This window comes from Sorex fumeus, unplaced genomic scaffold, assembly GCF_029834395.1.
Source record: "Sorex fumeus unplaced genomic scaffold, SorFum_2.1 ptg000122l, whole genome shotgun sequence".
Classification (NCBI taxonomy): domain Eukaryota; kingdom Metazoa; phylum Chordata; class Mammalia; order Eulipotyphla; family Soricidae; genus Sorex; species Sorex fumeus.
The window spans coordinates 6,042,800-6,058,394 of NW_026606179.1; the positions used below are offsets into that span (position 1 = coordinate 6,042,800).

The 15,595-nt window shown below is 40.4% G+C and overlaps 1 protein-coding gene across 4 annotated transcripts in view; it reads left to right on the forward strand.

The window, feature by feature from the left end:
• The window catches only part of SPECC1 (sperm antigen with calponin homology and coiled-coil domains 1), a 422,681-nt gene that overhangs the window by 261,042 nt on the left and 146,044 nt on the right, over window positions 1–15,595 (forward strand). For all 4 annotated transcript variants that reach the window (XM_056135727.1, XM_056135728.1, XM_056135726.1 and 1 more), the window contains 2 exons: window positions 7,004–7,085; window positions 10,422–10,563. In XM_056135727.1, the coding sequence (XP_055991702.1) occupies window positions 7,004–7,085; window positions 10,422–10,563 (224 nt within the window). The remainder of the gene's footprint in view (window positions 1–7,003; window positions 7,086–10,421; window positions 10,564–15,595) is intronic.

The following is a 15,595-nucleotide window of genomic DNA, read 5'->3' on the forward strand; positions in this document are numbered from 1 at the left end:
AGATATAGGCTTTTATCTATAACCTAGATTAAACTTAGGGGGTGGCTTCTCTTGGGAACATCTTGTTATATTTCCCAGACTACAGTCCTCAGATTGGTTTTTCCTAACCCCAACATGGTCCTTATTCAGTTACTTCTTTTTGGGTCATGTCAGAGTTTATTCCATGACCGTGCTCTTATTATACTTCTTATGGCACTTAGGCTATCTGTGTTGAAACCAGGGTAGCTTATAACTTGCCCTGGGTCCATCCAATCCCTCAGGGGACCCACCTTTTGAGGTATTAGGAACTAAGGTCAATCTAAGGGCAACTGAGCCTTAAGTCAGATAAATATGACAGATGCCCAGGAGTAACTAGTATTCTGAGTCAGTTAAATCCCATGTTACAAAAGCAAAGCAATTACTGTCTTTTTGGGTCTATACAAAAAGGACATTGCTCTAAAATAAAACTATGGAAAGGGCATAAAGGAAAGAGAAAGCAATATTTCACTTACATATACAAAATTCAAAAGATATAAAGGAATGAAAAAGTAATAAGGTAAAGGTAAAGGTAAAGGCCCTCCCGTTGATCGTCGATTTGCTCGAGCGGGCCCAGTAACATCTCCATTAGAGACTTTGTTGTTACTGTGTCTGGCATATCGAATACTCTCAGTAGCTTGCCGGGCTCTCCGAGAGGGGCGGAGGAATCGAACTCGGGTCGGCCATGTTGGCCGCTTGTAAGGCGAACGCCCTACCTGCTGTGCTATCGCTCCAGAAGCGATAAAAAGTAATATTTCACTTAAATATACAAAATCCAGACCTATCAGAAATTTTGACTTTACAAGTTACAGTGTCTGATTTGGAGATATTTGTGACTAAAGATGGGGGAAGAAGAGCACAGAGAGGAGAAGTTAAAGATAAACACAGAGGATTGGGAGTATCTGATGGAATTGAGTGTGCTATGGGAGCACTGTGGTGGGTGTAATTCAGTTAGCCTAAGTTTCCTGCAGGAGGAGAAAGGACAACCCAATGTTAAACCTAAAATTCTTGAAACTATGTAGCACTGTAGCACTGTCCTTCTCATGATTTGCTCCTATGGGCCCGTTAACTCTCCATTGTTAGATTTATTGTTACTGTGTTTGGGATATAAGATACTTCACAGGGAGCTTGCCAGGCCTTGCTGTGTGGGCCACATACTCTGGGTAGCTTGCCAGGCTCTCCGAGAGGGGCGGAAGAATTGAACCCGGGTCGCCCCGGTTGGCCCGGTCGGCCGTGTGCAAGGCAGACGCCCTACCTGCTGTGCTATCTACAACAAAGATGTGTATGTGAATTGGAGCAAAGAAAGTCTCTTCAACTAAAGGTGTTGGGAAAACTATATATATATATATATATATATATATATATATATATACATTGGAACTATATTTCACATCATTCACAAAAATAAATTTATAGTAGATTAAAGAACTCAATATTATACTAGAATCCATAAAATACATTGAAGAAAATATATGCAGAAAATTCAACAAGAAAACCACAGAGGCAAAGACAGCAAAAATAAAAATAAATTGTATTGCATAAAATTTAAAAGTTCTTTTACAGCAAAAGAAACTCAAGCTAAAGTAAAATGTTCTACTGAATGGAAGAAAATATTTGTACATAATATATCAGATAAGGGCTGGAGTGATAGTACAAGTGGTAGGGCGTTTGCCTTGCACATGGCCAACCCAGGTTCGATTCCTCCGTCTCTCTCAGAGAGCCTGGCAAGCTACCGAGAATATCCTGCCTGTATGGCAGAGCCTGGCAAGCTCCTCGTGGCATATTAAATATGCCAAAAACAGTAAGGCTACTGGTGCCCGCTCAAGCAAATTGATGAACAACAGGAGGACAGTGCTACAGTGCTACATATCAGCTAAAGGGCTAAAACCCAAGATCTGTGAAGCACAAAGATCAACGACACCGGGACTGGAGAGATAGTATGGCAGATAGGGTGCTTGCCTTGCATGTAGCCAGCCCAGTTTGATCTCCAGTATCCCATATGATCCCATGAGCCTGCCAGGAGAGATCCCAGATCACCACCAGGTGTGGGCCAAAAGACAAAACAAAGCAAAAAGCTCAATAACCAAAAAATGCAATAATCCTATATAAAATAGGGAAAGAAGATAAAAAGACACCCCCCCCCCCAAAAAAAAACCATACAGCTGGTCAATAGACATATGAAAAAAGTGCTCATTATCATCTATGACTAGATTGAAAGCAAATCAAGACAAGGATATCTCATCTCACACCAGTGCAAACGGCATATGTCAAGAAGTCTGGAACCAGCCAGGGGGAATGTGGTGAGAAAGGAACTCTCATTAATTCATGGTAGGGTTTCTGGTTCAACCTCTAAAGAAAGCAATATGGAGATCTCTCTACTCACAAAAACCAAAATCATTAATTAATAAAGATATATAACATACTTATGCTCATTCCAACTCTCAGTCTTACTACAATAACTGAGGTATGGAAACAACCCAAAATGCACAACTGTGAATAAATGGATCCAGACATTATGGTACATGTACACAGCTGAATACTATGCAACTGTAAGGAAAGGCAAAAACCATGCAATTTTCCATGACATAGTTGTAACTAGAGGGTATCATGCTGAATAAAATGAGTCAGAAGAAAAGGGATAAATGCAGAATGATCACTGTCATTTCAAGATACACAGGAGGAAACAAATTGCCAAAGGGAACAGAATTTGGTTCACAGAACTGATTTGCAGAGCAGGAGGGTGATAAAAGGGATTTTTGTGGAAGGAAGTGGGTATAAGGTGGTGAGTATGGAGTTGGAATGATGTGTATATGAAACCACCATTAACAATAGTAGAAATAAGAGTAACTCAATAAAGATTAAAATAATAGAAACATGTTTGTGTTATTCTAGAAACTTTGGCCAAAATATTATTTATGTGGAAAAATAAGTTATCAATTTTTAAAGGAAGAGATACAAATTAATTTATTCAAATAAACTAGTTTTTAAAATATTTTGAAAGAGGGGTTAGGAGTGATGGTGCAGCAGGGAAGACACTGCCTTTGCATACCAATGACCCAGGTTTGATCCCCAGCACCCCATATAGTTCCCCGAGCACTGCCAGGAGTGACCCCTGAGTGCAGAGTCAGAAATAAGTCCTGAGCACCACTAGGTGAAGCCAACAAACCCCAAAGCAGAAAAATTTTGAAATGAGAAAATCTAAAGTTCTTTTCTTTTTCTAATTTGGGGTTTGAGGTTGTTTGTTGTTGTTTTTAATACTCAAGATTGTAAATTGTTAGATTTAACTCAAACTTCAAAATTTGCTGTTCAATCAAATGTTTGAAACATCACTTAATTTTTTTGAATCAGCTTTGTTTTGGTGCTCTTTTGTTTGTTTTTGAGCTATACTAGGTGATGCTTAGGGCTTCCTTCTGATTCTGTGCTCAGGGTTCACGCCTAGTGAGGTTCAGGGGACCATGTGTGGTGCCAGGAATTCAAACCATAGTGCAAGGCAAATGCCTCACCCTCTGTACTATTTCTCTGGCCCCTCTTTTCTGTATTAAAAAATGTCATCAAGTTTTGCTCTAAGTTTTATATCCCCCTTAATTCTTTGGGATTTATTTGTTTTTCTAGTTTCTTCAGATGAATTGTGTGTTGCTACAAACTTTCCCTCTTACTATAGCTTTTGCTGTGTCTTATATATTCTGGTAGCATATACATTTATTCTTGTTCTTTTTTTTTTTGAAATCTTTTAATTTCTTCTTTCTCTTTGACCCATTGTTGGTTTAATACATTGTTCTGGTGGTGCAAGTTTTGTTAATTAAACCATGTTCAAGTATGAGTGAGTGGTGGTACACAAAAACCTTGACATGTTAATAATATGTTGTTAAGGCCAGAAGGATAGTACAGTGGGTAAACTGCCTTGCACATGGCAAACTTGGCCACAATCCCCCATATCCCGTATGGTCCCCCAAGCTCATCAGGAGTGATTCCTGAGTGCAGGGCCAGAGTAACCCCCTGAACATCACCAGGTGTGGCCCAAAAACAAACCCAAAAATGTGTTGCTTACTTTTCAAGTTTTGAGCAGAAAAAATACTTATAATTTCTCTCTTCATGATTTTTATGGGCACTTGTTTTGTTCATACGTAGTCTATATTGGAGAATGCCCATATGCATTGAGATAAATGTTGCTTAGTTTGGGGGGGCATTGAGAGCCCCATGAATGCCTATTAAGCCAGCTCATGTATTTCTTCTGGTAAAGTTAATGTTTCCTTACTGATAATTTTTTTGATTGATACATCCAACAATGAAAAGGGATGTTCAAATCTTCTGCTATTGTGTTGCTGTCAGTATCTCCAGGCTTGTTAGTCTGCCTTTGTTTGCCTCTCCAGTTTTCTTTTTAGCCCTTTTCTGTTGATGTGTTCTTTTGTAAGCAAATGTTGGGTTTCATTTTCTGATCTATCCACCTATTCAGTTCTTTGATTAGTGGGTTCAGGCCATTGATGTCAAGTGAAATTATTGCAATAAAATATATTGCCATTTTTTTAAATGTAGGCATACTGCTATTTATTCAGCCACTTATTAAGCTGATTGAATTGGGCATGAACTCCACATTACTTTTAAAAAAAATTTTAATTGAATATCCATGAGATAAACCATTACAAAGCTACTCATAATTGGGTTTCAGTCATACAATGATCCAGCACCCATCCCTCCACCAGTATACATTTCCCACCACCAATGTCCCTGTTTCACTACCAATATCCCCCAACATACCACCCCCTTCCCCCCAGCCTCCCTCTTTGGGAGTCACCTTCCTTCTCACTCTTTCCTTTTCCTTTTGTGCACCATGGTTTGCAATACAGATGCTAAGAGGTCATGGCATTTGTTCAGGGCATTCAGTATTAGGATGGTAATGCTGGAGTAGCTTTTTAATTGGGTGACTGCTTTGGGGTATGGATGTGACTGCCAAGGCTTCTAGAAGTACAGGGAGGTTAGGGGAGGTAGCCTATCCCATCTCTGAGAAAGCTGGAGATTTCAGTCACAAAACTTGCATACCAGAATTTTCAGCAGATTATGCCTTGGTGAGGTCTGTTCTGAGACGGTAGAGTCAGGCTGGGGGTATGGCGGTGATTTTGGATTATGGAAGCAAGCAGTTTCCGTGGGCTCTACTCGGGTAGGCACCAGGCTGCCCACCTACAATTTAACCCAGTCTGTTCAGCCATACATGGGTCCGAGATTAACTGCAGCTTTTGATTTCTTTCGAGATTTATTTGTGGGTCTTTGAAGCAAGGCGAGTTGTAGAGCTTACCTGGTGGCACCGGAGTTGATTCATGGGGAGTGACTGCCAGTGCTTCCAGGACTATTGGGAAGTGGGGAAAGGTAGTCTTCCCAACTTCAAGAAATCCTGGAGATTTCAGTCACAAAACCCATATACCCGAATTTTCAACAGGTTGTATCTTGGTGAGGTTTGTCCCGAGACAGTGGAGTCAGGCTGAGGGTATGGTGACGATTTGGTTTGTGGAAGCAAGTGGCTACTGGGGACTCTGCTTGGGCAGCCACCAGACTAACCTGCCTCCCTCCAATTTACCCCGGTCTGTTCAGCCAGGCACAGGTCCGGGATTAACTGTGGTTTAATTGATTTCTTTTGAGATTTATTTATGGGCCTCTGAAGTAAGGCCAATAAATGAGATTGTATAGCTGAGCCAGAGGTGATTTGTGGGTGTGGCTCCCACATACCTAACTTTTGGCCATTTAATTTCTTGGTAAACTTGGTCCCAACTTTTTTGGGGTCTGGCCAAGGCACAGCAGCAATTTTGGGGTATCAGGAAACCTGAAGGCACCATCAGGCTGCTGATGCACTCGCCCTGCAGGTACAGGCTGACCTGCTGGCAGCGCCACACCCCCTATATTGCCATTTTTAATATGAATGAAATGTTTTTGTGAATGAGGTTAGCCCTTGTTGTTTGTCCTTATTTATTCTCTTCTGTACTTTGATACCTGCCTTTTATATTAAGCTCAGGTTTCATTGGTTTCTTATTGTTTATATCTTCTAAATATGTTTGACTTGAGATTACCATGAAGGTTAGCTCTGGAATTCTTCATTTATATCCCTTACTAAGTTCAAAACAAGTAGGATTTGTAAAATCTTATTATATGAGACCTTATTTTACTCTCCTCCTTTGCCACATTTTGTTAAGTATCTTACTATTTTCAAATATTGTTTCTTTGCCTTTTATAGAAGACCATTTAGTAACCGTGATTTTCTTTAGCTCTTATTTGTAAAGCTCTTTGTAAAACCAATAGTATACACCCATTTTAACTACCAGCCAGGCCTAGCCCCATCAGGTTTGTTCAAGAAGAGTTCTAGAGGAGGTCTGGAGAGATAGTACGGTGGGTAGGGTGCTTGTCTTGCAACTGGCCAACCCAGGTTCAATCCCTGGCCTGCCATCTGACCCCCCGGCACTATCAGGACTAATTCTTGAGTGCAGAGTCAGGAGAAACCCTGAGCATTGCTGGTTGTGTCCCCCCCCCCCCAAAAAAAAAAAAAGATTTTGGGAGGAGGCCAGAATTAGAGTATAGCAGATAAGGCACTTGTCTTGCATGTGGCTGACCCAGGTTCAATCCCCAGCATCCCACATGATCCCCCAAGCACAACCAGGAATAATTCCTGAGTGCAAGGCCAGGAGTAGCCCGAGTATTGCCGGATGTCGCCTAAACTCCCCACCCCTCAAAAACAGAAGAGTTTTAAAGGTTGGGGTTCAGGTCTTAGCTCCTACTTCCTTTTCTGAGGGCTGAGTTCTGTGCCTTTACCATCTCCATTGCACCCTTCCCTCAGATTATACTTTTCATTTTATCCATTGTTCCTCAAACCTCCAGAGATGACTGCTGTGTTCCTTCTCAGTAAGCCCCTTACAGAATTCTGTGTTTAATACTGTTTTTTGGTTTGTTTGTTTGAAACTGCTCCCTTTTCTGCCATTCTGCCTCACATCTTTATTGTGTTTTCCAGAGACATGCATCTTACAGCAGTGTGCAATCAGCAAGCAAAGGGTTAACTCAACATTTGGATCTTCCAGACCTTCCTCTCTCAGGTAAGTTACTCTAAATACAATAGAACTTATAAGTTTTGTTGGGTTTACTTTTCTTTTTTAATTTGCATGAAGCTGAGCTTAGAAATACAACCAGTGGCATTCGTTCCAAGCAATTTCAACCTCCAAATGTATGCACTACTATCATTAGATTGTATTTCCTGTACTTTTAGTATGTACATTTTTGGGAGAAATGCCAAACTTTGGTTTTGTTTGTTAGTTTATACCAAATCTCAAGAGGATATTTTATCATTTTTCAAATAAGTATTTTAAGAATAACATCTGAATAAGTATTTTAAGAATAACATCTGAAGATGTTATTTCTTCCTCATTTCTTGGAACCATTCCTTTTTTTGCCTTTATCTTTGAGTGTAATTCTCATATGATTGTAACATACATTGTTTTGGGGAAAATTTGGGTTCTGAGGATAAAGTAATTGATGAAATTACAGTCTCTCTGCCATAATTGTGTCCCTCTCATGCAGATGTCTGATGTGAAGTGTCAGTTTAGGGAGGGATACAGGTGTATAACTGCTTGGATTAAAATTTGCACTTCCACTATCAGTGAGCCTTGGTCCTTTCATTCCATCTCTGTGCTGCGGTTCCCTATCTCTGAAATAGATATAATACTGTCTAGCATTGGGTTAATGCAAAGGCTGAGCAAACAATTCAGTGTGTCATGAACACCATAGATATACTGAGACATGTTGGCTGTTATTACTTTTCTTATGTGATTCTTGTGGGAGCAAAAAGATATTAGTGGGGCCAGAGCTATAGTACAGTGGGTAGGGCATTTGCCTTGCATGTGGCCAGCCCAGGTTGAATTCCTGGTATCCAAATGGTTCCCCGAGCACTGCAAGGAGTAATTCCTGAGTGCAGAGCCAGGAGAAACCCCTGAGTATTGCCGGGTGTGACCCAAAAAGGAAAAAAAAAAGAGAGATATTAGGATCTTGTTAATGTTATCTAGAATAAAAACGTCAGATGTGTACTTACTTATTTCTGGGTGATCAGTGTTTTAAGGAAACAAAAACCAGAAAGAACACTGAATGAAGTATTTATTTGGTATCTGCAGACAGAAAAGAAAGCCAAAATTATAAATTACAAAGATGGAACAATCTTTATTTCTAAGTATAAAGTTTCCGTATCATGGTGTGAATAAAAAGAAACTCCCACATTAGTACTTTTAAATCTTAGTCAAATATGACCAGGTTTATTCTTCAGATATTTGTTATTTTAAAGAAAGGTCCACTCTTTGTTTATAAATTCTCCTTTCCCTTAACACTTTATTTTTCCCTTAAAATTTTTGTTTTCTTTTAATGGAATTAATAAAGTTTAAGAAGTTAAATAAACAGTGGCATTGACAATTTGAGGTTACCTTGACCCATTCCCTGCATTTTACTTGTAAGGAAGTCACATGTTTGGTAATTTACAACAGCCACACTGAAAGTCTGTATAAATGTGGGACTAGGGTAGAAATATTCCTACCTTTTTATCTTTTGCTCCAGTTGGCATCCTCATAAAGAAGTGATACAAGGTTTAGGAGGACTTCAGTGTAATAATAACAAAGGATATGAATAATAAAGGAATTGACAACCAAAGGACAGTAGGCAATCTCAAAAAATAAGAATAAGGAAAAAAACAGATCAGTGGGATGTGAGTTCATGGTCATCCGTGGACAAATCCAGTGCCTGTCCTTAGGACTCAGGTTCAGGGGCAGGATCAGAGTTAGAGCCCTCACACTTCCACTGGGTAAAGTGTTGAGAAGCCTGAGTGCTGTAGGCTTTGGTGAACTTTGTAAAAAATGTGGTTAAGATACAATGAAATGTGCTAGAAGAGCTTTTGGTTATATTTGTGTCCTCTTTCTTCCCCCAGCTCAAAAGTTTCTTTTTGTGTTATTAGATCTTGTTCTTCCAACTGGCAAGATAAATCCCGACACTGATATGGCAGTAGCTATTGCTCTGCAGTGAACAGTCCACTGGCACATCGACTCTTGTCCCTGCCGGGCGCCTGCCTACCTGGCGGGGGAGGAGGGCGTTCCCTGTACTAAAGTATTGCACAGTGAAAATTCCTTTCTTTGAGACTAACCTTGGCTACATTGAGGTCATCTTAAGCTTCAGAAGCAGGATTAATATGCTGTTTTTGTTGTTCTCTTTAGTGATGTAAACACTGTTTTTCTCTGCTCTTTGGAGCTAATTAGCCTGACTGCCCACTTTATTACCCATAATTGGTGGCTGTCAGCTGTGCAAATGTTGTTTTCTTTCATGACTGTTTACTGGTGTCATGCAAGGTGGCCATAGGTTCAGCCTGGCACTGAGCGTTGAACAAGTCACTTAATTGTGAGTATAAAGTAGACAGTCTCAGAAATGTTCTCCTGTGTTTTTTAACCTTTGTGGTCCTTTAAAAAAAATAGCTGGAGGATTCCGCCTGTTTTATTACCTGTTATGACTCAGACTAGTGTAGCAAAGAGGGACCTTAAAAAAATTGCTTTTACTTGTTTTTAGTGTGCTGTGCCTGGAATGACTTTGCTTTTGTATGATAGTTCTCATTCTTGGTTCCCAGCTTTGTGTCTGCTGCCTCCTGTCACGTGATAGCACTGAGTCCCCTGCCAGCTTTCTCACATGCCATCCAAGTCCTTGACTCAGGAGAGACTGACTCTGTGCACATCTGCACAAGACTAGAGGGCCACAGGTTCCTGCTCAGCTGACATTGTCTTGAAATTCATCATTTTGTACAAGACTAATTTGGTATTATGTAGACAATTCAAATTGGAGAATAGTTTGTTTCTTTTGGAGAATCTTTTGAAATGGTGCTTCTCAACCTTTTCCTTACCATTGCTCCTTTCTAGCCTAGTTTCTTCCCTATATCCCCCCTGTTCTGCTGTTTGATCCCCTAATCTCAGGCCATAGCCCCCTCATTGATACAATTTTTACCTGTGGTCTCCCAAAAATATCCTGGGACCCAGAGGGAAACCATGTGGCCCAGCTGATAAACACCTTTCAGGAGGCTAGAGACGTGGAACAGTGGATGACGCACTTCCTTGCACACTGCTGACTCAGGTCCAATCCTTGGCATCCCCTGTGGTTCCCTGAGCACCACTAGCAGTGACTCCTGAGTGCAGAGACACACATAAGCCCTGAGCACAGCCAGGTATGGACCCAAAACAAACAAAAAGACCTACTTTTTTTTTTTAAGTCCCTATTTGCTTAACACACAGAGAATGTGTGTGTTTACATAGCAACATATTGTACTGGAGAGTAAAATGAAAAGTCTACAGTACTTGATTAAAAATAAGGTCAGTTTCTCTTTGTTTAAATAAGTGACTATGTTGTTGCTCACACAGGTCTTATGAAAGGAAAATCAGACCCTTATCTACGTAAGAGCCCTTCTCTGGAGTCTCTGAGCAGACCCCCTGCTCTGAACTTCGGGAGCACCAGACTGCTGAGCGCCTCCACCGGAGGACTGAAGCCACAGAGCAAACTCAGGTAGCATATGTTAAATAGAGAGAAATCAGAAAATCACTGGGCTGGAGAATCTTGTGTTCTTCCTTTTCTTTTACCCCGTACAGTCATTTTGTTTCACAAATATTTTCTGAATGAAAATGATGAAGATACATGCGAGGTGTCCCAGCAGTTACTACAGGAGCAACGGGGTCAGAGAGTCGTACAGCAATTAGGTGCTCGTCTTGTAAGCAGCAACATGAGTTCTATCTCCAGCATCCCCAAGCTCACTAGGAGTGACCCCTGAGCACCACCAGTATGCCTCTCCAACCCCCCCCCAAAAAAGACAGGGAATGAAGAGATACCAAGATGCTGGTCTCTGGGATGGTACAAAAGCTGAATTGGAAAGACTCACTCCCAGATTGCAACAGGTGCAGTGGGAAAGCAGCACAGAAAGTTTCCACCACACTTAGTGAGCAAAGATAACAGTCCCAAAGACTCTACCAGTACCAGACTAGCTCTGTTACCTCTCAGACAAAGACTTTAGAGAAGAAATGTTGAGGACGTTCAATGAAACAGTGGTACAGACAGCAACAAGACACAAGAGAGTATGAGAAAACTACAATCAGAAATGACAGAACTGAAGAATTTGGTAAGTGAAATGGAAAACTCAATAGGCCTTAGCTGTAGAGAAACAGCTGCTGGGGATAAAATTAGTGAACTCCAAGATGAGATGTGGGAAACCTCTAGAAAACAGAAGACGTGGAAGAGTCTTAAAATAAATAAATAGCAGACAAGAGAACGATGGGATGAATTCAAGAGGAACAACATAAGAATCATTGGAATCTTAGAGGTCCAAGAAGAAATTCTAATGAAGAAGCAATAGTCAAAGAAATCACTGATGAGGGGGGGGAAAAATCAAAGCTGAGAAGTTCCCAGAGATGAATAGCACATGCGTTCAGATTCAAGTGACCCAAAGGGTCAAAGAATAGCAATAGTCAAAGAAATCACTGATGAGGGGGGGAAAAAATCAAAGCTGAGAAGTTCCCAGAGATGAATAGCACATGCGTTCAGATTCAAGTGACCCAAAGGGTACCAATAAAAGGGATCAAATAAAAACCTTCAAGATGTAACCTAAATAGAATGAAGAAAACCAGAGATAGAGATGGAATAATGAAAGCAACAAGGTCAAGAAAGAAAATTACTTACAAAAGAGAATCTTTAAGATTCACAGCAGTTTTATCAAATGATACCTTGAAGGCCCAAAGACAATGGTGAGCTATAGTAAAAACACTAAATGAAATAAAGACCTCATCAAGAGTACTTTACCCAACCAGACTTATATTTGAATTTGATGGAATAATACCGAGCTTCATGGATAAATAGCTCAGGAACTTCATAGACTCAAAACCAACTTTGCAAAAATTCTGCCATTCACCTCTGTAAGTGGGGTCTGCCAATGCAGTCCTTACCTTTAGATGGTGGTTCGGACGCAACAGGGACGCCAGCTGTGAGTTTCAAAAGGGTGGGGGCGCGAAAGGACTCAAGCGTTCAGTGGCCGGGAGCCCTTCCCCTGGCTGACCCCGGTGATGGACAGACGAAGGACCAGGGGAACAGAGAAACAGGCCCCAGACTGGCTGGTTGTCAGTTTATTTCTCTCTCCTCCCCAGCGTAGTCTGATATCTCCCTTACAGCACAGTCATAGTCCTCATAGTCCTCATAGTTGTAGTTGTCACAGTCATAGTCATCATAGTTCCATCATCCTAGTCCTTCTCATAGTCCCGTCTAGTCCCCTCTAACCCCTTACAGTGTAGTTATATAGAAATCATGAATGTTGGGGGCTTAAACATTGTCATAATGAATATAAATCCACTTCTTCAGGGGAAGTTCTAGGAGATTAACTCAAGGACAGGATCTCATCTGAGGCTTCAGCACTCTAGATTACTAGGAGATCTGCTCAGGGGTGGGATTCCATCTAAGGGCATATTGCTTTCTCCTTTCCTCAGCTAGTAATTCATTTAAACAATCATAGTAAATTTACTTCTTATAATATTTCTAGTCATTTTGTATGAACACAGTAAGAGATATATTAAAATTAAAGGTTGGCTCTTCCTGAGGACATCTCGCTATATATCCCAGACTACATTCTTCAGACCAGATTAGTCTTTCCTGACCCCAGCAGGGTCATTATTCAGTTCTTTTTGGGTTGTGACAGAGTTTTTTCCATGACCGTGTTCTTAACTTATTATACTTCTTATGGTGCTTAGCTTGTGCCTTTCCAATGCCAGGGTAGCTTACAGCTTGCCCTGGGTCCATTCAGTCCCTTCTTTGGGACCCTCCCTTTGAGGATGTTAGGAAGTAAAGGCAACTGAAGCTTAAGTCAAGTAAATATGATGGATGCCCAGAAGTAAATATTATTTGGAGTTAACTCCCATGTTACAAAAGCATAACATGAACTGTCTTTCTATGTCTATACAAAAGGACATTGCCTAACTATGCAAATGACATAAAGGAAAGAGAAAAGCAATACAGGATTATTAGGGCTTGATGGAATTGGGGTGTGCCTCAGGGGCTCTGTTGTGGGAGCAACTCAGTAAACCTAAGCTCCCTGTGGGAGGAGCAGGGACAACCCAGTGTTATCCAACAGTTTCGGGGCCATGTCAGAAGTACTCAGGGCACACTCCTGACTCGAATGGCTCCTGGTGGAGCTTTAGGCTTCTTTAAGACAAGAAAAATCTTACAATCACACCAGACTTCTACAGAATGATGGCAGTAAAGTCCATGATAATAACCTCACCGAATATCTATGACCTAAATGCCCCAATTAAGAGACATAGAGTGGTAGGAAGGATTTGAAAAATGAATCCAAATTTCTGCTGCCTACAAGAAACACCCTTGAATAGTCAGGGAAAACGCAGACTCAAAGGTTGGAAGACAATATTTCAAGGAAACCACTCCCAAAAAGGTCAGGGTGGCCATACTTATATTTGACAAGGTAAACTTCAAACTAAAATTTTAAGAGACAGAGACAGTAATTTCTTAATGATCAAGGGATATGTAGGTCAGGAAGAACTCACACTACTAAGCATTTACACAGTTAATGAAGGACCAGCAAAACACGTAAAATAATTGCTAATAGACTTGAAGACATTGATAGCAACACAATAATAGTTGAAGATATCACCACTGCTCTGTCACCTCTGGATACGTCAGCTAGATTAAAATTCAACAAGGAAACATTGACTTCAAAGGAAGAAATGGAATACATGTGTAAGTATACATATATAGTTCCCTATCTTCTTCTGTTTTCTAGCGGTTTCCTACCTCTCATCTTGGAGTTCACTAAATATACATATATATGTGTATATATATATATATATATATATATAGACACACATAATACACATACACAAAATAAAATATACAAAATCCAAAATCAAATACACATTCTTCTCCAGTGTACATGTGAGATTCTCCAAAGGACCATATGCCGACCACAAAATATACAAATATACCTTAAGAAGATCAAGAAGATAGATATTATATCAACTATCTTCTCAGTCCTTGATATACTGAAAATGGAAGTTAATCACAAACAGAAAATGAGTAGACCTCAACACCTGGAAATTAGACAGCTCACTACCAATGGGTCAAAGTGGAAATTAAAAATTCCTAAAACAAGCAAGAATGAGTGAGAACACAAATTACCAGAACTTGTGGAACACAGAAAAAGTGGTGTTAAGAGGAAAGTTCATAGCAATACAAACATATATCAAGAAGGAAAAACGGCTCACATAAATAACCTAACTGCACAGCTTAAAAACAAGAAAAAGACCAACAAAGAAGCCCAAAGTAGGCAGAAGTAAGGAAATAATAAAACTTACAGCAAGAATCATGTAAAATGTAAAAGGTAAAGGTAAAGGCCCTCCCATTGTTCATTGATTTGCTCGAGCGGGCCCAGTAACGTCTCCATTGGAGATTTTGTTGTTACTGTGTTTGGCATATCGAATACATCATGGGTGGCTTGCCAGGCTCTGCCGTGTGGGCAAGATACTCTCGGTAGCTTGCCGGGCTCAAAAGATTAATGAAATCAAGAGCTAGTTCTTTGAAAAAATAAATAAGACTGACAAACCACTAACAAAACTCACAAAGAAAGAAAGAGAAAGAACTTTAATAAACTCACTTTGAAAAGCCCTGCATTCAGGAGTTACTCCTGGCGGTGCTCAGGGGACCATATGGGATGCTGGGAATCGAACCCAGGTCGGCCGCATGCAAGGCAAACGCGCTACCCACTGTGCTATCTCTCCAGCCCCTGTTACTCATTTTTAAAATCATTTAAAAATATTTTTATTTGTGGTTCAGAATAATAGTACAAAAAGCAAGGCACTTGCCTTCCATGCTGCTTATCCATTCAAACCTCCATCACTGCATTGGGTCTTCCAGGGCACTGCCAAGGTCTCTCCTGGACATCTATGTGTATGGCTTCAAGATGCCCCCCAAATTTGCCAGTGGATAGATGTAGAATAATAGAGTAAAACATCTGTCACTGCCAGTGTCCTCCCGTTGTTCATTGATTTGCTCAAGCGGGCACCAGTAATGTCCCACAACAAATTGTGAGACTTGTTGTTACTGTTTTTGGCATACTGAATACATCACAGATAGCTTGCCAGGCTTTGCCATGCTGACGAGATACTCTCAGTAGCTTGCCAGGCTCTCCGAGAGGTGTGGAAGAATCAAACCCGGGTTGGTCACATGCAAGGCAGACACCCTACCTACTGTGCTACATGTATAAGGTAAATGCGTGGAAAATGAGTATAATTGAGAGCCATCTGAATACCCATATTCCAGTGTAATGAAAAGAATATTATTACATTTGAAACTTCACCTCTGTCCATTTGTATCAACTGCCCCCTTGTAAGGTTACCACCATTCCCAGTTTCATATTTTTCCTTTACAGTTGCACCGTACTTGAATCCCCAAATGTTATAAATAGTGTTTTAATTGGCATATTTAAATTTTTATATAAATAAAAACATGCTCCTTTTTAGTTTTGTTTATTTTTTTGAGCCATACACGG